The sequence below is a fragment of the Eurypyga helias genome, unplaced genomic scaffold (assembly GCF_000690775.1).
Source record: "Eurypyga helias isolate BGI_N326 unplaced genomic scaffold, ASM69077v1 scaffold9615, whole genome shotgun sequence".
NCBI lineage: Eukaryota > Metazoa > Chordata > Aves > Eurypygiformes > Eurypygidae > Eurypyga > Eurypyga helias.
In genome coordinates, this window is record NW_010250759.1 from 108,557 (window position 1) to 130,027 (window position 21,471).

The window sequence follows — 21,471 nt, forward strand, 5'->3', positions numbered from 1 at the left end:
TACTGCCCAGTATCAGCTTCTCATGGTCCACTACAAATACGTATTAATTAAAATGCTACATGTAATATGGTTCTGACCTCTTAAAACTCAGCTTAGGAGCTATGACTTTAACTAACAGACTTAAAGGAAAATGACCTTTTGCGTACTTACAAAGAAAAATGTTCTTGGATATTCAAGAAATATGTACCACTACTTCTAAGCCAGGTATCATTCTACATCTTCCTGGCCAAGTGATCACCACTTTTAAGTACCTACTGCACTGTCTCTTGCTGTAAAGTATATTTGATCTTGATCAAAACAAAAGGAAATTAAGAACTGTTTGCTAGCTCCAACTCAAAGACAGTTGGGGGATGATGCATCTCAAAGGAAATGTTTGCACAGTGTATATATATAAATATGCTTTTTGTGCCTAAGTATTTAAGAAAACCAGACTAAAAGATTACTTTTATATGAACCCCCTAAGTTTCTTCAGATGTGAATAACTCGTTGTCTTGCATTTTCTGTCTTCCTACAATGTATTTGACTGCTAGAGGCATATAATAAAGTTTGCTTTTGAAAGAATCCACAGAATTCCGCCCAACGAGTTAATCCAGCGTCAGAGACTGCTGCAGCTGATGAATCAGAACTGGGCAGCACTAACACATCTGGCAAACAGTCCATCCCATGGGCCAGTTTTGCGAGCAAAGAATACGGAATAACTGCACAGAAGGCACACTTCTCACAGCAAAGCAGGTGCAGCGACGGAGACTCATACCGCTCCCTGTGGGAGTGACATCTTAGATATGTTGAATCTAGGGGAAGTGCTTACTGCTGCCTAGAGATGAAAATTCAGCTCTGGGAGAAGCAAGGTTTCTTGGTGGGGGGAAGACAAAGCAGCCCACTGACGAACACCCAATTCAACCGCCCCTTGTGCCCCCTGCAGCTTGAAGATCTGGCACAAGACAAAAGAAGAGCAATCAGAGACAAAGAGTCCCTGACAAAGCCTGTTCTGAACCATCTGTCACACGAGCTAGCACCTTAGGCCTGGTAGATGCTTTCTCCAGAGAATCTCCACATCCTCACCCCCACCAGTAAATCACCTCACCTTTGCTGGTTAACAATACGGAAAAGCCATTTGAGGAAATGAAGCTGTCATAGCTCCACATACAAATTCTCAGAGAAATTAATACATTTTGTTGTTGGGCAAAGAAGCTCAATAAACATGCAAGTAAGGGTATTTTAACAGAGCTTGCAAAATCAGGGCTTGTCTAATAGAGCAGATGTGATCTGACAGAAGCAGATGGGACTTGACTTGGGAGTTAAGGAAATGTTGACTAGAACTTGTACTACCACACAACATCCATCAGTTTTAGGACATCTGATACAGTGTAAGTGGCAAGCACTAAACACACTGTGATGCTCAGGATTGTTTAAACTCTGCATTGCAAACAGGGTGAATACAAAAGAAACATGACAGAACGAAATGCACTTCCCTGTATCCCAGCTTCAGAACTGCACGTTGTCAAAATAAGGCCACATTATTTCTGGTATTCTTTATTAAAAATACTGCTGTACACATGAAGAATGAAAACAGGATTAAAGATGAGTAACACATATTGGGATCATGACATTAGAACTTAACATACTGGTGCTTTTTAGGGGAAGCAGTTGACACCTGAATTACTGAAACAAGGGCAAATCAAAAATACATAGGTACCCTCAACAAAATATTTACAATATAGTAAATACAGCAACAGAATTTAAAACAGGTACAAAAATTAAAATGACCAACATCAGATGATTTCAAAGGTTGTCCCTTCTGTGCTTTTAGCTGTAAAAAAAATAGGAAGGTCAGAATTAAACTTCCCATCTGGGAGGGCACATCCTGGTGGCTCTTCTTTTTAAATACAGATACACAAGTTCTTTCGATGAATGGATCAAACTACAACTTTAGGACAACCTTCTAAATGGAATTAAAATGGGGTAGAAGGGCTCTCCCCAAAAAAACACCCAAGCTGAACTTCAGACTGTTCAAATCATTCCCAAATACGGACCAAATGAAATAAATAGAAAACAAAGCTCAACCTTTTTTTTATTTTTTAATGTATTACCTGACACCAAATATTTTCTGGCTGACATGTATGAAAACTTATTAGCTGTCTACCTTTTTATTTTTAAACCAAGTCCTGAGGTTACTAGGGGCTGAAGCAAACTGACATTATGCAAATACACACAGGTTTGCAATTTAGACATGTCTTGCAGAGGGTGAGTTTGCTGGTCTAAAAAGGATGAGAAAGAATTCAAGCCCTATTTTACCCCTGCCTTACACTTTCACAAAATATTGGTCCACAAATTAAATTTTCAAAGGTTCCCAAACCCCACAACTGAACAGATGATCCCCTTTCATTTTCAAAGAAAACAATACTGGAAAAAACCTCAGCCCGCTTATAAATTAAGCATTTCATATTTCTTCTAGAATACAAGTACTTCTTTTTTGTACAAAAGAATTACAATATGATTTGTCAAAAAACATATAAAAGACAGCTGCTCTTCCTCAAATACATGAGCTAATGATAAAAGACTGTTTTGCATGTTCACTTTTCAAAGTTCCTGTTCCTTTTATATTAAAAAGAACATTCTGGCAACTGTTATCGTTTGAATATTAAACATTATGTTCCTTTTAAAATTCATTCGATCAAATGCAACAATAATCGATTTTTAAACTCAACAACTGATGCTACCTCATGTGGATTCAACCACATTTTCTAAAATGTGTAAAGCATGTCCCTAGTCTTCAAAGCTTTCGATGTGAAGAGAGTTGCTTTTTTTCTTGATGCAAGTCTCAAGGCGGAGAATCTTTTTAAAGCTTATAAAAGTGGACAGAGAAATATTAAAAACTTCTCTGAAAACTACAAATATTGAGAATTATTAAAATTGATGTCAGTAACATCAGTTGCAAGTGCTTAGAGTCTGTCCTGACCTTTTGAGTTTCCACATTTTCTTCATGGTGAGCACCCAGTGCTATTAAAACATTCAGTGCTGGGAAAAGGTTAGATACAGTCTTCACTACTGGTTTAAGAAAGGAAATTCCTACATATTTGGCAGTCTTCAGTATCAAAGTGTAGGTGTTTAACTAGAAATCCCATGAATACCCAAGTTTGGAGACAACTGCATGTCCAAATATTAGAAAGGTAATTGAGGAGGAAAATTCCAGACTTTTGAGACTGAATTACTTCAGGAATATTCATGTGTTGAGTATTATCAAAAGTAATATTACTTTGGGCTAAGCAGTGACTGCAAAGGCACAGCAGATTATTATCCCTCCAGATTCAGGCTGTAAAACTTGAAAAGCTCTTGATGCCAGACAACTGCTGTGTTTAGTTAATCTTCTTTTTAACAGTGTCTTTGTATCTGTATCCAGTGTAGCGTACCATAATAAAGCTGTGGTTCAAAGAACAGAACTTTATACAAAAATTATACTGTAAATAACCTAAAGTAATACACTCCTGAAACTTCAGGCATTTAAACAATTTCTTTAAAAAAAAAATCTATTAAAAAAATTGCATAAATGTAAATGCTTCTGACTAGCAGGAAAACGTACAAACAGTTTTTAAAAGGCGCTGGTTGTGTTTAGAGCAAGTTTGATATGCTCCTTAAATTATAGATGTTTCCCGTGTTGCCATTTTCGTCACTTCGCTTAGACAACGTTTAAATCAAATGACAGGGGACTTACTTTCCTTTTTTGTCAATTCACCGATACTTCGCTTGACCGGTTTTGAAAAGTTTTGTCTTCTCACATGTCTTTTTTGAGCTAACAGTGGGTGGCATACAGAGCTTGCATACAACACACTTTCACAGAGGTTACGAACTAAACGGTCATTAATAGAACACAGTTTCTATTAAATTATTTACCTGGTCCTTTATGCTATTCTGGGTGCAAATAATATCAAAAATGAATAAATTTCGCTATATCCTCAGTGACAAAAATGTATCCCAGAAATGTCCTTGCAAAGAGTTTCCCTTAAGTATACAATGTGGCAAAACTTCAGAGATCAGAAAAGTCTTAAAAAAATTAAAATTAGTGCATATACAAGTGGAAAAAATAAAAGCAGGAACATCATGCACCTGATGTGTTCCTTAATCTAAAATAAATTCTTCACAGATAAAGCCTCCAATGGCAGCCTTAGCTCTAGGATAAGTGAAACATTCTTCCCTTCAAGTAACAGTGTACCTGACTGAAGTGCAAGCAGCTTTGCTCATCTCCTGTTTGTTTCCCAAATGTGAAATGAGATGACAACAACAATTCAGCTGTAGTGCAATTTGCTATTGGTTAAGTTCCTCAGCAATGTCCTGCATGCTTTCAGCAAATACTACAACTGACCATTTGCGGCTGCAATCAGTTCTTGAAAAGTGTTTTCAAAGCAGCGTTTTAAATCGCTGTAAGTTACCACAAGTACACTCTTCTCATCTCTGGAAATGAGGCTTATTTTTTCTGGCACACCAGCATCTAACTGTAACAAGAATGCAAAAGATAAAATAAAAGAAGTGTGAAAGAAATGGCAAAACATTTCCCCAATAACAAAAGCAATCAATTTCTTGGCGAGTAGCGTTGTTGTGGTGCAGCTCAAACCTGCAAATGCCACTGAACGGAAGGATCCGAATCGTGCCGCAACAACGTACTTGCCAAGAAATCGAGACATTGTGGTCTTAACCTGATGGACATTCCAGACCTTTGGGCAGGGTTACCATTGTTTTCTTCCCTTTCCAACAAAGCTAACCATCCTGCAACGTTGCCCTCCCCTGGGCAGAAAGCCTAGCATCATTACCGTATCGCTCCTGGTGAGCAAAACCACGCTTGACATTACATTTGCACATAACATCCACAAGCCTCCTCATAAGGTAAATTACTTCTTGCCCACTCTACAATGAAATAATGGATGGACCAGCCCCAGGTACTTTGAAAACTGGTACAAACCCAAACTTCACATATTTGGCAACAAACTTGTTCCTAAGCTGTATGGCACGTTTCAGCCCTTACTCTAAAGGAAATAATTACCTAGTTATAATCCATAACAAATAGATAATTTGGTGTTAAAGTCTGTTCCACACTTATTCTCATGTTTTATTCTCCCTTTTCAAATTCAATATTAAAAGAAATAATGTATGTTACACTATGTACTTTAGAGATGTACCACTAAATCCCGATGCGGAACAGAGGAAGATCCAACTTTACATGCTCAAGTCCCTTCCAACACTGCACATCTTACATTCTCCTTACTTCATCATCAATAGAGATCTGTCAGACTCTTATAAAAGTTTTGTAGCTCTGTTTCAGTCAATATATTGACAATTTCCAAATACTTGGCACTACAAACTTTCTTGTTCCAGTTCAGAAGATGGGACATAGACAAGTGGAATATGACACTATTGAGACAATCTTTGGAAATACAACCCCAGCAGGATTAAATAAATGTATTATAATGTTGTACTGAGTAACGGAACAACTGGATTTGTCACAGAGATGTTCCACTAGCTGCCCTCTGGAGCAACAAGTTAGAAATTTCTTGCACTTGTCTTCTAGAATAATACTCTGAGCATAACCTTAAAAGCTGGAAGCCCCCAAATTTAAAGTGCCTGTTTTGTGAATAGCTTCAGAAGGACAAAAGCAAGCCAATTAGCTTTTAATTCTTGTAGTGTTGGATAAAACCACCAGTCTCTTCCAACATCCATTACAAAATATTACCATGATTAAGGTGTTTGTGAATACTGCCTACTGTTTCCATTAGCATCATTTAAAAAAAAAATCAGTGGATTAACTCAATTACTGTAGGATATGGAAGATCAGTAATAAGGAAGTCATACAGCTAACTAGAAACATCAATATTTATGGCTTGCTTTCTCTCCTCCTGTGGAAGCATAAATCAGTGTTTCTACTGAAGAAATTCCCAAAAAGCCACATTGAAAAAAAGATTATTTTTTTAAAAATAATAGAATAATTTTCATTCCAAAGGAATGCTTTTGGAATGTGGAAAAGCCCAAATAACCACTTCTACTAGTGCACAATTTTTAGAGTGTATTTCCAAAGTAGAGTTCTGTAAGCCTTACATTTTTTTGTGTGCTGAGCCCACAGCCACAGAAGAGAAGAGTCTCTGTTTAACAAGGTAAGCCATGAACATTTATAGAACAAGGCATTCTTTGACACCATTTCTTACCTGACCTACGAATTCAGGACTGTCCCTTCTTGCTACAGTACTGTACAGGTCACTGCCTTCAACTCATGATGGCATTTCACTGCCTATTTGAATATCAACATGCTTTCTTTTTGATTTAGCCTCAATCCCTTTAATGTCCTTTTTAAAGTGATTACAGACACCAACCAGAAAGATAAAAAGGAGGTTAAAGAAATGCACAGCAGTGGTCTAATAGGAGATTAAAAACCCTGACAATTTAAAAAAAAAAGATTTAACTGTAGTTAAGTCAGTTCTTACACGTCAAAGGATCTGAATATATTATCTTTTTTTTCCTGGAAGAGAAAGTTGGCTGTCCTGATCCTAGAAAAGAAAGTACCAGACACTGAAATGGTATATTTTCAGTGTCTGCCTCACCATTATCTACAGAGAGTGAATGACCAAGCAGATATTAAAAAAAAAGAAAAAAAAGAGTAGAACCATAGTCTCCCCATGAATTACTGACATTTGCAAAACAATATGAAATAAGTTGAAAGCTGATCTGCCAATAAGAAAAATAATTCTCGACTACTTTTTTATTTTGTGGAGCAAGACAAGTTCTACAACTGCTAAAATCTTGTGGTCTCTCACACGTCTCCTGCTTTTAATCATGAGAGTGCTCAGCTAAAATTTTGCTAGTGGTGTAGCTCTTGGAAAACTGCAAATAGCTTTGTTACATCAACCTTGGAAAATAAAGGGCTGGAGAGGCTAGGAAAGTTATCAGAGGTGGAATTCCAGCACTGTCCTAGGCAGTAAGGATTTTGCACACATTTCTATTGCAGTTTCCCTCGTCTCCTACTCTGGTCAGCACAGTTTAGGAATGGATCCTCTTGCCTTATGACCATCCTCTGTGATGTATCAGCAGAAACTTCCCCAGTTAAAGAGGTTTTATGGATCCTTTATGCTGTGTTGAAAGACCAGAGTAGCATAAAGGGACCAGCATTGCTTATCCACAATATTCAATGCATTCTAGGATGAAAAGTTAATACTGTATCTCATGCTGTATTACCAAATTCCAAGTTTTAATAGTAAGGTACTAAGTTTATTTAAGATATCCATAAGTGCTTGAATATTAGCTTGGTGAATACATCGTTTTCATCCAAAACAGGGGGAAAATAACCATTAGTTAAATCAACAGAATTAACCTGTCAATGCCAATTTGCTTTCAAGTGGAATATTACTTTAAAGAAAGTTAACCCAAGAAAATTTTTTAAAAGCTAACCCAAGTACCGTGTACCTTGTTAAGACATGAGATAATGTGACTGAGGTCAATCCAAGGAGTACCCGCTTCTGTCACCTGATGGAAAAGGTGATCTCGAAAGAGCTTTAGTAAATACCTGTCTCCAGTTTCTGACCACGTTGGGTCCTTCTGAAACCTGGAGTAAAACAAAGGCTCATATTAAAGCTCAGAAAGTTAAGAAAAATCAAAACCCACATGTGTATACATGACTTCTACCTAAACTGAGTAGTCTTACTGCTCTGCTAAGCAACCTGTTATAATTTGCAATTAAATTACAGTCTCCCCACTGCCACAAACAGAAGGTAACATACTCAAGGTTTCTCAGCTGAAGTACCCAAAGCTAATGCCTACCAAGGGCCAAAGAAAAGTAATGGAAGAAAGCAAGAGTTATCTTCAAGTTTAACATTAAGTTTGAAAACAACATTACAAGCACAACTCCAAGACTATTCAAGAGGATGGAAAATAGACTGTGAACACTTCATTTTTACGTAGCAGTTGATAAAAAACAAGCTGAAAATTAACTAGCCTAAATCCAGTATCTATACCATTTGTTACAGTTAAAGCAAGCTAGGCATTTCCTCCAATTCTACTGTCACTCCCCAAAGACTGCTAAGAGAAACCATACTAAAAAAGAACCACCAAAACAACTTTGGCATATCTATTTGTAGCCTTCTCTTCTCCTGTATTTAAAATTTTGACCAAAGTTGCTTATCTCATTTTTCAAGACTTCTTAAATATTCATTTCTTCAGATGCAAATATGGGGAAAACATTTAGCTTATATTTATGAGGGAAGAAACCTTGCACTGGAAACTGGGTTTTACATACTCTTCACTGTGAAAACAAGTATTTCTTACTCTGGCCTCTCATTGATTGTTCCCAATTTTGCTAGAAGCCTAAACAACCTTCCATTTTGCACCTCCTAGAAAACAAGAAAGAGGTTATTCAAGTTTCTGAAACATAAAATTAAGACACTTATTTCAAAAGATATACAGTAGAAATGCCAATAAAGCACTAGTGAGTACAGTGAATTATTTATTCTAAGGAGGTATATTTTTTCAGAAAGAGATCAAATGCATTATATTGTGTACTAGCCCAATGATCATTTGGGCACTTTATACTGAAATTATACTGTGGAGATTTAACACCTATCTGCCTCAGAAAAGATCAGGCAATCTATTTTTTGTGGAAACAAGTCTAGTCTCTTGCCAGGCTACATTTAAATGTATGCTAGAATACAGTAAGTAAAACAAGAACAACATTAATATATATTCACACAATTTAAGAACTGTAGAAGTATACAGTATACCACCTTATTTCAGGTAAAGATGAGAAGGAACATCATCTACCAGATTTGTTTTCCAGAAACTATTTGTAGGCCATTACTAGTAAATACTCAGCAACAATATCATCAGACCAACTTTCAAATTATAATAGATTCTGAACATAATTTTGACACTTTTTTCCAAAAAACCCTAAAATTTAACTCTTAAAACAGTATAAATTCTGCCTGTCAGTGACAGGAATAAAGCAGTGAGAATGAGCTCATACACAAAAGGAAACATTAGAATTGTAGATGCATAGAATACACGTGATTGAAAAATTGATTTCATACATTTTTCCTCATCAGGATACAGTGAAGAGTTACATTCTAGCTCACATTACACTGTGGATTAATCTTTTGTTTAAGTAAAAGCTGCTCAAAGCTGGCAGGAAAAAGAGTCTCTCCTGATATTATTCATATTCTCCAGTGGCCCAGCTCTCCAACATTATTCATGCTAAGCTGGTCTCATTCCATGCATGATCATATTGATTTCAAATGAATTCAGTCTGGAGTAGATTACTGTGCACAGCTGGGTAAATAAAATAGGTCAAGGTGATAATAGCTTGACCTCAGAGAACCTACAGATTTCAGGACTTGTATTACCAGTCTAAACACACAGCAGAACAGCTTCTAACACTGTTGTAGCTAAACTTAGAGATTGACAAGGAAGATTTACCTTGTCCAGCTAGCAGAGGTCTATGCAACCTCCAAATAATTTTTTGGGATGTGGTCAAATACACAAAAGCCATAACCACATCTGTGTGAATGCCACTGCCTTGCAGATTCCCAGTCAGTGATGACACAGCTGAGCAACAACACTGGCACTAAGTCCCCAGGTGGCTTCTCTGCAGGCTTGGTAGCCTGTAAGGCATGCAGTTCTTCCACAGAGGGGATTAGAGACCTTGAAAAACCGGGGCTCTGAATGCTGTGACAAATAGATGATAGGAATATTAAGATGAGCAAGGGAAGGGATAGAGTAATGGGGTCACTGCTGCACGACACATCAGCATTACAAGAGTAACAAAACATGACTTCAAGAAAACAAAAGTTATTAACTACCTACAAACCATGTCTAGAGTCAGAAGTCCCTAAACTACAGATAGCAGTGTGCTTACAGAATGAGAGGAAATATGTCACACGCGCTAGTCTTGTTCTAACACACTCCCCTAAGCATCTTCTCTGGGGGAATAAGAAAGCAAGGATACCAGGCTGACTTAAGGGATACTGTAGCTCTGATACTTTTACTACTACATTCTCAGTAACAAGTTATTGTATGGCAGCTAATTAGAAACTCCCATTTATCACTGCCAGGTAAACAGCTATTGCCAAACCGGGAGCTATGCAACAACTTGGATTTGTAGTGGCTCTGCTCACCTGCCAGTGCTAAGCAACTGCTACAAACAACCTGACTGGAAATGTGGACTGCTTCATGCTGACAGCAGGACAACCTCTATCTTTGTTATGGGAAAAGGTCCACTTGCCCAAAGCTTTGCAGGCACATCAGGCCACCTTAACAAGAAATGATCTTGAACGTGCTCAGAGTAGTAGTGGTTGACTGAGAGTGAGCACCAGTCATCTAGAGCTCTGCATTCAAAGTAGGTAACACCTTGCTCTTAAACAGCTCTTAGCTTCTGATAGTTTTCAGTATCTTTCACTAAGGAGGGAAAAAACAATTATCCAACAAGCCAATGGGGGAAAATTTAAGAGAATTCCAGTCCAGCAGAATCCCAGTCATTGGTCTGTTCCCTCTTAAAAAAAAAGATTCTCAATAAGGGCATGTAATGGAAAAGAGTCAGTCATTAATCCTTAAAAACTTAACACCCTATCCCACACAACTTAAGCATCATGAAAGCACTCTGTAATTTATCTCAGTCTTGCCGGAAAATCCTGCATTCGGTGGTTTCTCATTCTGATGAGCAGATACCCCTTCTTGCTGGCCACACAGTGGCTTGTCACTAGCACTTGACATCTTGACTGCTCGACAGATTAACCAGACCCACACAGCAAGAGGTGCACACTTCAGGGAAACCGAGGATGGCAGGCCTTACCTCCGTCATCTAGCATTCATTTGGAAATGAAAACGTGTGAGATACATGAAGGGACACTGGAATCCAAATCCACACAAGAATTTAAAGGCAAAATTTGTTTCTTTATAACCTCCAGCACAAATTACATGATCTAGTGTGTGATGACAAACATGACATTATTTACTCAGAATACTACTTTTTAACCATTCCATAAAGAACATCTTTTTCCCAAGACTGCTGGTTGGACATGAAGCTGTTACTTTAGTTAAAGCCCAGCTGAGGTCATCCTAAAAATAGTGGTTCTTGGAGCTTTTGGACTTTCAATACTTTGAGCTCAGAGTTCTCAAGTTTGCAGGCAGATTACTTAGATAGCTAAACAAACAAAAGGAAAAAATAAGACAGGAGGGATGACAACACCAAACCAGTAGAAAACATTCCATCTTAAGGTAAAGCTGTAGGAATACCAACTACAGGTCTTCCTCTAGGAATTAAATTATTTACCTTTGCGAGGTCTTCCTCTATAACATCATTTCGCATTTGAGCGGCATCCAACTGAGTATAGAATCGTGCACCTATCATAGGCATGATATCATTTACACTGCGAAGCCTGTTTTGGTCGGTCAGCAGATACCTGCCAAAATATCCCCAGCCCCAACAAGATTACTTAAAGATGTTGCAAATGTCAGAAATTGTCCTATTATGACTTTATAACTATTTGTCCCTGAATGCCTATTTAATACACAAAGCTTACAATTGTAGCATTTATTAAAAAAGGATATTAACAGAGAAAATGTGTTAACTTACATATATATCTCCAGTCAGTTATTTATACAAGATAGAAATGTACTTTTATGGAGCTGCATAGTTAATCCATTCAAACAGCAAGAACACACTCAAAAAGAGAGAAGACACCAAGACTGATTGTCATGCAATTGTTTTTCAAAGGAGGGAGGGGGCAGATTTCTACTTTTCCGTCTTAGGCTGCAAGAGGAGAAAGATTGGCCATACTAAAAAACACTACAAAATAACATGCAGCTAAGAAAAACCTCAACCTTTTGGTCAATAAGGCAATGTACCTATTTCTCAACACATTCTGAAACTGTAAGATAAGACAAGCATATTGCTATGGAAGAAAATACGCAATGAAGACCAGTATTGAAGACAACTTAAAATACTTGTTTTTTTAAGCTTCTGATTTTTATTAAGAGCTTTAACAGAACTTAGTAAAGAAAGGGCATTGATTTTTATCAGATACACCATGAAAATACACAAATTGTTTGTTATACTATTTAATGATGCACTGACTGCGCAGAGAACTCAATGACAGTTAGATCTGTAATCTTATTTGCACCTAAAAAATATCATCTAACATTTTCATTTGTATGTTTAAACAAAGTCGTAATTTCCTTTAAAAGGTTTATTAATAAAACTTACAAAATCAGATTCTTCAGATCAGAGGAATAGTTGATTGTCACCAGTTCCATTGCTTTCTGCAAATTCTCTCTCTGAATTCCTGATAAAGAATTGCAAGCCAAAGCCAACACAACTTTCCCCAGGGACATCAGATCTGCTTGCTAACAGGGAAAACACACAGAGGTAAGATTTCTTAGTAGAGATAAATATTACCTACGGTACTAGATGATGTTTCAAAAGAGACAGTTCTTCAATAACCTTGGAAGAATTTGAGCAACTAAAAAAAGTGCTGTTCAAATCATAGTTCAATGAGTGCCCAAGTAGTCAAAACAGAGGAAGATCTGTCTCAATTTTCTGTCCTGATACCTAGCCATTTCTAGGTATTAATATTTATCTTTGAATGCTTAAAATTTACCTATTTTTAGCTTAAGAGTAGTACTAGAGAAGTCTTGTTTAGTGAGCAGAAGTTCTGCAAAGAGGTTCTTCTACCCATCCACCTGTTTGCTCCTGGTGAGTCAAGGATTTGGTGGCAAACACAGTAAGTCTCAGAGGCACAGAAATACCTATGAAGGATTACTTGTTAAAACGGAAACATCATTTGTTCAGCTAATCACTTCTCAACACTGGCCATCCAGTGTGAATTCCACACTGGAATGCACACCAGATTTTAAGCAAGTTATGCTTCTGTTTTAACACAGAGCTCAAAGACTTTCACCTCTGATGGCCAGTGTTGAAAAGACATGAACTGCCTGAAATAACTAGACAGGAACAGGCCTATATGGCTGACAAATTGAGCAGCATCACGTTTTATGAAGAAATCCTTAGCGTTATTACAAGTTTTCCTTAGAAGTAGAACTGTTTTTAAGAGATGAATGCTGTATACAGGCTGTTTTTCCTGTACTGGCAGAAAGATCTGCCAATTTTAATAGAGAGCCTACAGAACTTATTTTGAAAAGCTACAGCAGATTTTTAAAGTCCACCCCTAAAAACACGAGCCTAATTTAGTAGCAGACAACGACATACATAGCAAAAGCTGCCCGATTCTTTCCATGGAAAGGTTTTCAGCTGCACACAACTTGGCCAAACTTGAAACACCTGCAGCCTTCCATGCTGGATGCCTGCTTCAGACTAAATTTGAGACTCAGCTAGAGATACATACTTATTATTAAGTCTTTTTCTGAGAAAATAAGGTATTTTTTGCAAAAGCAAAAAGTGAAAGCTACTAATTACAGAGAATGTCCGCTCCATACTCTAGAGCAAGGCTATGCCATTCAGCAGAGAACCCAGTCATACAAGGAACATATCTTCTGTCATTTCTGTAAGAAAGGCCGAAAATTTGGCAGCATCACAACATTAGAAGTTGTATTTAGAATTTGGCAGGTTTAGAAAACTGCTGTGATGGTGAATGTGTCACAGCCCCACACAGCTCTTCCACCCAAAGGGGTAACCATGTTGCTGCCTCTGGCTGCAGTAGCTGAGCAGAGCTTTCCCTGCAGCCACACCTCCCAGGTGTTGAGGGACAGATAAAGAAAACATTCCAGGTCTTTCACTCTCCCTGCTGCTTCCATATCAAGTATGATTAAGCAGCACAATTTAAACATGGATATGCAACATGGCAGAAGTTAGCAAGCATGTACTCCTGTAGCTAATGAAGAGAGAAACAGGATGTAGAAAGTAAGACAGAAATAAGGACAAAGCAGTGGAGAAGGAGAAGGGACTGGCATATGCTAGACTCTGTTTCCTAAGGAACCAGGAATTAACGAGTATCAGCACCTTTGTACTTTGATAAAGAGAAATGAACCAGAGTAAACCCCGTTTTTGTGGGAACCCACTCGCTTCACTACCAAACGGCCAGTTTGAGCAGCAGAGGATGCTGCTGTATTACTGAACAGAGGAATCCTGCTGATGCAGCATCTATAGAGATATACGTCGCCTGATACAGTGGCTTTAAGGGTTTTTTTTCCACTAGAAGACTTAGAAGAAACATGTAAGCATTTGTATTCACCACAACCTTTCTTCCTTCAGCAGTCCTCTACTTTACACTTAGTATCTTCCAACTTTAAGTAATTCATAAGGATGTATCCTATATAAATTCTCTATCATCACACAACCCTGAGACACTGTAAATATACAACTTCAGGCCAGACCCTATAAAAATGCAGTCTTCCTTTACACAGGTGTTTTCATAATACAGATGGCACTAGATTTTAAAAATGGTTGAGAAGGAGTCTTACATTAACATCAGCCAGGAAATTCTAAATTCAAGCTTTTCTTTTTTTTGAGCATTTGACTCATAGCCTTGGGTTTTGGGGTTTTTTTGCCAATTATATCTAATAGAAAAACTGGCAGAGATAATGCAATACACCAATGCAGCCTCAGACACACATTTCAAATTACAGTCAATGCTTAACTTGTTTTAGTTGCAAAAGTGGCTTTGACTCATCCCACTGATTTTAGGAACTTGAACTTCAAGCGATTCAGTTGAGAGTCTGAACAATTTAAGATATCTGTAATTCTGCAAAACAATTCAGACTGAGGGAGGTGCCTCGCTATTCACTGACAGCTGAAACCCTGAAAGAAAGTGTTGTTACAATGCCCAACATTTGGAGTTTTACAAGTGCACAAGGACAGGCAGTAATTTTCCTGTGCAATAGAGCAATCACACATCTTGAGTTGGAAGGGATCCATAAAGATCAGGATTTATGGAAGTCAGATTTGCCTTTTAGACGGGCCAAAACTACCGTGCACTGACCAGCTCTGTCCACGCAGACAAGACACACAGCTTCCCAGTGCTAGGATACAGCATCCTTTCCATACGAAAGCAGTCCACAGATGCCTATTATGCCCTAACCTCCCTTCTGAAAACGTCAGGAGGTTCAGCTCTTCCTGCCTCTGGGCAGAGAAAGGTTAAAGGTGGCACACAAGAACTACTAGACCTCCTTGGAGCTGGGACACCAGAAAGAAAAGGCTGTATCCCCCTCGTATCCTTACTAGAGCAAGGTACAGATCAACGCTGGGTACGATCATTACCCTGGTTACACTCTATACCATGCTTTGCACATACCTATGGATCACATCAGTTCCTTATGGCACAGACTTGACAGGAGACTTTTGCTATGGTGACTACCAACAGTGACCATTAAGTCATACTAAATTGATTCTCAACTTCAAAGCTTAAACACTGGCTGCCTTTTGTTCAAAAGTGTACCTTGCATGCAACTAACAGCCATTTAATTAGCAATTCAATTTATAACTGTAACCTGTACCAAACTAGCTTTTTATCTCCTGAAAGCTTTGCTAGTAAAGATTTTATCACAATCACTTGGTTTATTGATAGAAACATTAAATAGCATTAGACTAAAAACCAGCCCCTAGGAGATAAACTCAGGAGCAGCCCTCTTCATTAACGCCTCTCTGTTATCAAATAAATTTCAAATATGTCAGTGAGTGAGCAATTTAGAAGTTAATTGAATAGGTAACCTTTCCCTTCTGCACCATTTTTTTTAATATTAAAAAGGCATGTGCTAGTATGCCAAATACCCTGGAGATACCTCAGCATTTTATACACTTGGCTTTATCAGCCAGACATGTAAGCTAGTCAAATTTTTTTTTTTTTTTTAAACAAGATACATTTTCCATAAACCCCTTGAAACTGACAACTTTTTTGTTTATCCTGTTCCACACTTTTGCTTGGATCAATACCAGGTCATCCACTCTACAATTCTGTGGATTCACTTCCAAGTTCTGGAATTGCACTTAGATGTACCTCCAAGTTCCTACATTTTTTATTACTTTTTTTTTTAAAGTCAACAATAATACTTCAGATGCCTCTTTAGATAGTTTCTTTAAATTTGGGAGGTTTATGTGAAAGTTATTTTGGTTTGCTAAATTAAAACTATTTACTTTGAGCAAATGTAACCTTACAGCCCTCACAAAAGCAACAAGACTTATGTTTTCTCTTCCTTTCGTAGGGAAGAGTCACCTTCATTTTATTCCAAATTCCAATAATAAATATTCCAAATATTTATTAAACCTTTCTACTATTTCCTACATCACCATTTCAGGTTTTCCCATCTGTATCTCGTAACTGATTGACAAAAGACTTAAGAATCAGGGGTGGGAAATGATGTGCTGGAATTTATATAGGCTTAACATCTTGTTTTTAATGTAAGCAGCCATTCACATTTCATTTATTTATTTTCAGCTACCCTTATTGTTGCTTTATTTAATTCTGAAATGATCATATAAATTAATGTGTTTAACACAGCTTGTCAAGAACAATTGCATTCCTTTTTACATAGCCCCTCACTGTCCTGGCCAAATTCTTTACTATCTATATTAACGATGGGAAATAGCTAGAAAGTGACAAATCCTAACAAAAATACCTTCCTCCATTCAAGACAACAACAAGGAAATGCATATTAGCTGGGCAGTAAACCAAGAGATAACCTACATTTTTAACAGTCACAGGAATCCCAGAGGAATTCAGGAACTGGGCCATGGATCGAGAGGAAAACGGACAAGCAGGAGCTGTTATTTTGTGATTTTATCTGTCTAGGGCAAACAAAGGTAGAGAATGACAAATGACTCCTGAATTTCAAGGAATAAACTCAGCCCAGAATCTCTGAAGGAACAAAGTGGATAGCCCTTCTAGAGGAAGTGCCAAAAAAGAAAGTAATACTGTATTTTCTAAGTCCAGTTCAGATCTTCCAAACTACATAAGAGTAGTTCTCTCCTGGCTTAGCAGCAATATCTGAACAATTTAGATACTAACAATGTATAAAACATGCAAAAACATTCCCCCTGAACAAAACCGGGCATTACCAAGCAAGTTAGTTGCCAAGTGTTAGGCTGCTACAGTGGTAAATGCTTTTGACAGATTCTTGTACCTACAAGTATTTTTAGATTCATACCTCAAAGTACATTAAACATCTTGCTCTAAAATTACTGGAATGTCTTAATATCTCAGGAGGATCTTTCTCCCAGCTGCAATTAAGTTTAAAGCAGCATTTAGGTTAAGAAAAGTTCTCATTACATTTTTAGGCATGGAATCCCTCACTTGCATGTATTCCTATCTTCTCTCAACTGTTTGCCACTAAACGATTACCAAAAGCCCATTGATATATAGCTGGGCAGAAGCAAAACCCTTTGATGTACTCAAAGTACTCTGAAAATTGCTTTACTGGATCATTCAAAAAAAAAAAATTTGCTATGTTCTAGGACATGGTCTCCAATAAGTGAGTTTCCGCCTGGCCAAGGTTTAAACATTTCATTTATTACGGGAAGACTCTGAATGCAATTTTCTCACAGTGAATAAGCTCAATTAATGAAAATAAATTAAACCCAACTCCCTACTGTAGTCTTTCACTCCCAGTACTGACAGGGTATGTGATGACTGCTGAAGCAATGTACTTTACCCTGAGGGGAAGTTAAGGAAAGAGTCACTCCTGTACACAGTGATGCTCCAGATGACAGTGGAACAGTTTTTGTTAAGTCTAAAGGGATTCTTCTTATTCAGGAATTATGCAGAGTCCACACTTCAGAGAACACCAGGAGAGCACGGAAAAGCTAGGAGCCTAAAATAAAGATAGACTAGAACCTTTTAGGAGTGAGGAGAAGGCCTAAGTGTAGTTATTTAGAAGATCTTACTCCACTGTGAACAGGTATTCAACACTCAATTATTTTTGTTAAAATAACAAGAGAAAACAGAGCCAAAATTGTTACTGAACCATTATGTTCTAATCTCTAACACTAAATATAAGATTTTTCTACTCCTTCCTTTAGAAATTCATATTTACAACTATTTCTGACTTAAGCTTGTTAGTATGTAACAGTCCAACCTGTTTGGTGATTTTGCTGAAATTTTAGAAGCAAGAGAGCAAAATGAGCATTAACATTTCTAAATTACAAGCACATTCAAATAATGCATGGCAGAACCAAGATCAAATTAGGAATGAAAAAATACAGTTAGAGATAGATATACTGGACTACAGTTTAATTAAAATACTTGTCTTCCAAAAGGAATCCCAGTGGTTTTCAGTAATCCCTGTGCCAAGTCACCAAGCCAACTATGGCAGTGTTGTCTTACCTGAAACTGAGCCATTAATGCCAGTGGATTATTTTGACTGTTGTCAAATGTCAGAACGTCAAAGATTCCAACACAATTAACTCGCAACCTTTAGGAACGAGAAAAAGAAGTGTCATTAAATTGTGTTGGTTAATTAATTGAGTGCTTTGATATGACAAAAAAATCACTAGTAGTCAGCAAATTACTACGAAGCAAAAAATACTAACTTTACTACTTGAAAAAATGCAACAGTTCTCAGTTTACAAATAAATCAACCAACTTTTAAGTTGTCAGTGGTGGAACTTCAGCAGTACTTCAAGGATAATGCGTAAGTCTTCCCAAAATATGTTTTAAAAGTAGTTAAAAAAAAAAACCACACAAGTTTTCACATGTATTCATTTTCAGTCTCACACCAGTTAAGAATAACAGAACTTTCTCACTAGACTTCATTATCCATAACAGGTACATGCTCAGCAGCTACCATGAACAGTGCACAGTAAGCATGAACACTTTCATTACCTGGTTTTGCCTGTTACTAGAATCTTCGTAGGATCCATAACTCTGCATGCCAGTCCTGCTGTATGAATGGTCCGTAACGCAGAGCTGAGCTGCACAATATATGCCCATATCAAAGACTCTGGAAGCAACCCAGCATGCTGCCGTGGTAGAGGTCCATCATGCTGACCTAGAAGCAAAATGTTATAAAGCATCAAGAAAAGGCTACTACATAAAATTAAAGTTAACACATTTTAAATTATACAATTAATTCACATACTCATTTTATTCAACTCTTAACAGTCCTTGAAAGATTTGCTTATTGTGCTTCAATGGTTTGGGGGTTTTTTTGGAAGCACACCATATTTCAAAATGCTGACAATTCATTAGGCATTATTATTTTCACTCATGTTCAGGAAAAACTATGCCAATTTTTAATGTTTAGAATGAATAATCACTACACTGGTTAGAAATTGCTGAAAGTAGGTGGTACATCAAAGTATGCAGGTACTTCAGAAGTAAGAATGCCAGTATTCTGAGACAATGAGCATGTACTACAATAGCTGCAGCAGATCCCATTTTACCTCCTTTATTGTAAGGAAGTTTACAAATTAAATATCCTCTTTCATCTGATAAGACAAAGCAACAAACTAGTTTCAGATTACATGGACAAGTCTGACAAAGATTTGGTGGCTAAACATCACTGAAGACCACTTCACCCATCTGCTGTGACCCAACTCCCTGACAAGACATCACTGCAGGGACCCCTGATCACTCAGACCCTTCTAAACAGATTTACAGCCCTCCTTTCAAAAGTAAAACTAATTCATTGCAAACACACCCCCTTTCTGCATTACAAACCATTTGAGTAATACTGAGCCAGAGATTAAAAAATAAAGATATAGATACAAATGTTGGTTTTGGTAAGATGCATGTAATACAGAGAAGTTGCTACTGTTTGCATGGCACAAAGCTGAAGTAAGAGAAAAAGATACCTCCAGAGTAAGACAATGCATCCCAGTTTTACAAAACTTGATAGATATTTCGTAAGGCTGCCTCAGTACTGATTTTGAGACCAGTTATATTATCAGTATTCAGTAAAACGATGCACGTGTCTAAATTGGTTATAAACGGACTGAATTCTTCTCCTGCAAACGTTTGGGGTTTGGTTTTGTTTTGTTTTTTTCTTCTCTCTATAGGAGCATTTCAACATAGTGTACTTGCTCAAATAAGTTTGTGTGCGTGCTTGCATGCGTACGCACAAATATACATGAGAGTTAAAAAACGAAATGCTACCGAAATTTTTAACTTAAAAATTTCACTGATTTGGGAGTCATGGGCTAGAAATGTTCCCAGCTTTCATTTCTGACCTTTTCTGTTTGTTTGTTTTTAAGCTTTAGTTCATTTTTCAGGTTCAAGGCTCTTCAGTTTAGATTATAAAGATCAAGACACAGACTCCTTTAAATAGCAATAAGCCTGGCATGTCTACTAACGGCTGAATATAATGAGAGAGTTTTTGGTTTTTTCTGGCCTCCTGATGAATCATTATGCAAATTACTTCCCACAAACCAGCATGCCAGAAGTCTCACGTAGCAAACTTTCTTTCCCTCATGAGTCTCTTCAGCATGACAAAAATTATGATGTAAAACAATTCAGGAGATATGTAACCACCTTTATAAGTCAAAGCTCTCTCTCTACTTACTACCTGCTATAGAATACACTTTATAACTGGCAATGGGATCAAGTGCACCCTCAGCAAGTTCAGAGACAACACCAAGCCCAGTAGAGTGGCTGACATGTCTGAGGGACAGGATGCCATCCAGAGGGGCCTGGACAAGCTCAAAATATGGGCCCATGTGAACCTTATGAGGTTGAGTGCCAAGTGCAGGGTCCTGCAACTGAATCAGGGCAAGCCCCAGTATCAACACAGACTGAGGGGTGAAGGCACTGATACCAGCCCTGCTAAAAAGAATTTGGAGGTATTACCAGATGAAGAGCTGGACACCGGTCAGCAACATGTGCTCACAGCCCACAGTGCTAACCATATCCTGGGCTCTGTAGAAAGAAGGGTTGCCAGCAGGTCGAGGGAATGATTGTCCCCCTCTGCTCGGCTTCTGTGGGACCCCACCTGCACTACTGCATCCAGCTCTGGAGCACCCAAAATAAGAAGGATATCAACCATTCGGAGCAAGTCCAGAGGAGGTCGCAAAGATGATCGGAGGACTGAAGCACCTCTGCTATGGGGACAGGCTGAGAGAGTTGAGCTTGTTCAGCCTGGAGAAGGGAAGGCTCTAGGGAGACCTTATAGCATCTTCCAGTACTTAAAGGCAGCTTTTGAGAGTGGGGGAGACAAACTTTTTAGCAGGGCCTGTTGCAACAGGACATGGGATAATGGTTTTAAACTAAAAGAGTAGATTTAGGCTAGATATAAGGAAGAAAGTTTTTAACAATGAGGGTGGCAAAGCACTGAAACAGGTTGCCCAGAGGGGTGCTAGATGACCCATCCCTGGAAACATTCAAGGTCAGGTTGGACAGGGCTCTGAGCAACCTGATCTAGCTGAAGATGTCCCAGCTCACTGCAGGCAGGTTGGACTAGATGATCTTTAAGGTCTCTCCCATCCAAATTATTCCATGTTTCACAGGAACGTGCATGGACACCATAAGACAGAGTTACATCTCAAGCAGCCCTGAGGAGAAGGAC

The 21,471-nt window shown here is 38.0% G+C and overlaps 1 protein-coding gene across 1 annotated transcript; it reads right to left on the reverse strand.

The window, feature by feature from the left end:
- Positions 1-1,521: 1,521 nt before the first annotated feature.
- On the reverse strand, positions 1,522-18,955 carry LOC104509741 (PAB-dependent poly(A)-specific ribonuclease subunit PAN3). Its single transcript, XM_010151777.1, has 7 exons — positions 18,795-18,955; positions 18,297-18,384; positions 12,230-12,369; positions 11,297-11,426; positions 8,302-8,366; positions 7,444-7,582; positions 1,522-4,490 (listed from the first exon to the last, which is right to left on the reverse strand). Exons 1-7 carry the CDS (start codon positions 18,830-18,832, stop codon positions 4,350-4,352), a joined length of 741 nt encoding a protein of 246 aa, XP_010150079.1. The 5' UTR covers positions 18,833-18,955; the 3' UTR covers positions 1,522-4,349.
- Positions 18,956-21,471: the final 2,516 nt, after the last annotated feature.

Coding starts and splice junctions, on each gene's coding strand:
- LOC104509741 (XM_010151777.1), bottom strand. CDS start 18,832: ATGGATCCTACGAAGATTCTAGTAACAGGCAAAACCAG. Junction 18,385..18,794: donor CTAGTAACAGGCAAAACCAG/GTAATGAAAGTG, acceptor TCGTTCCTAAAG/GTTGCGAGTTAATTGTGTTG. Junction 8,367..11,296: donor TAGAGGAAGACCTCGCAAAG/GTAAATAATTTA, acceptor CTTGTTTTCTAG/GAGGTGCAAAATGGAAGGTT.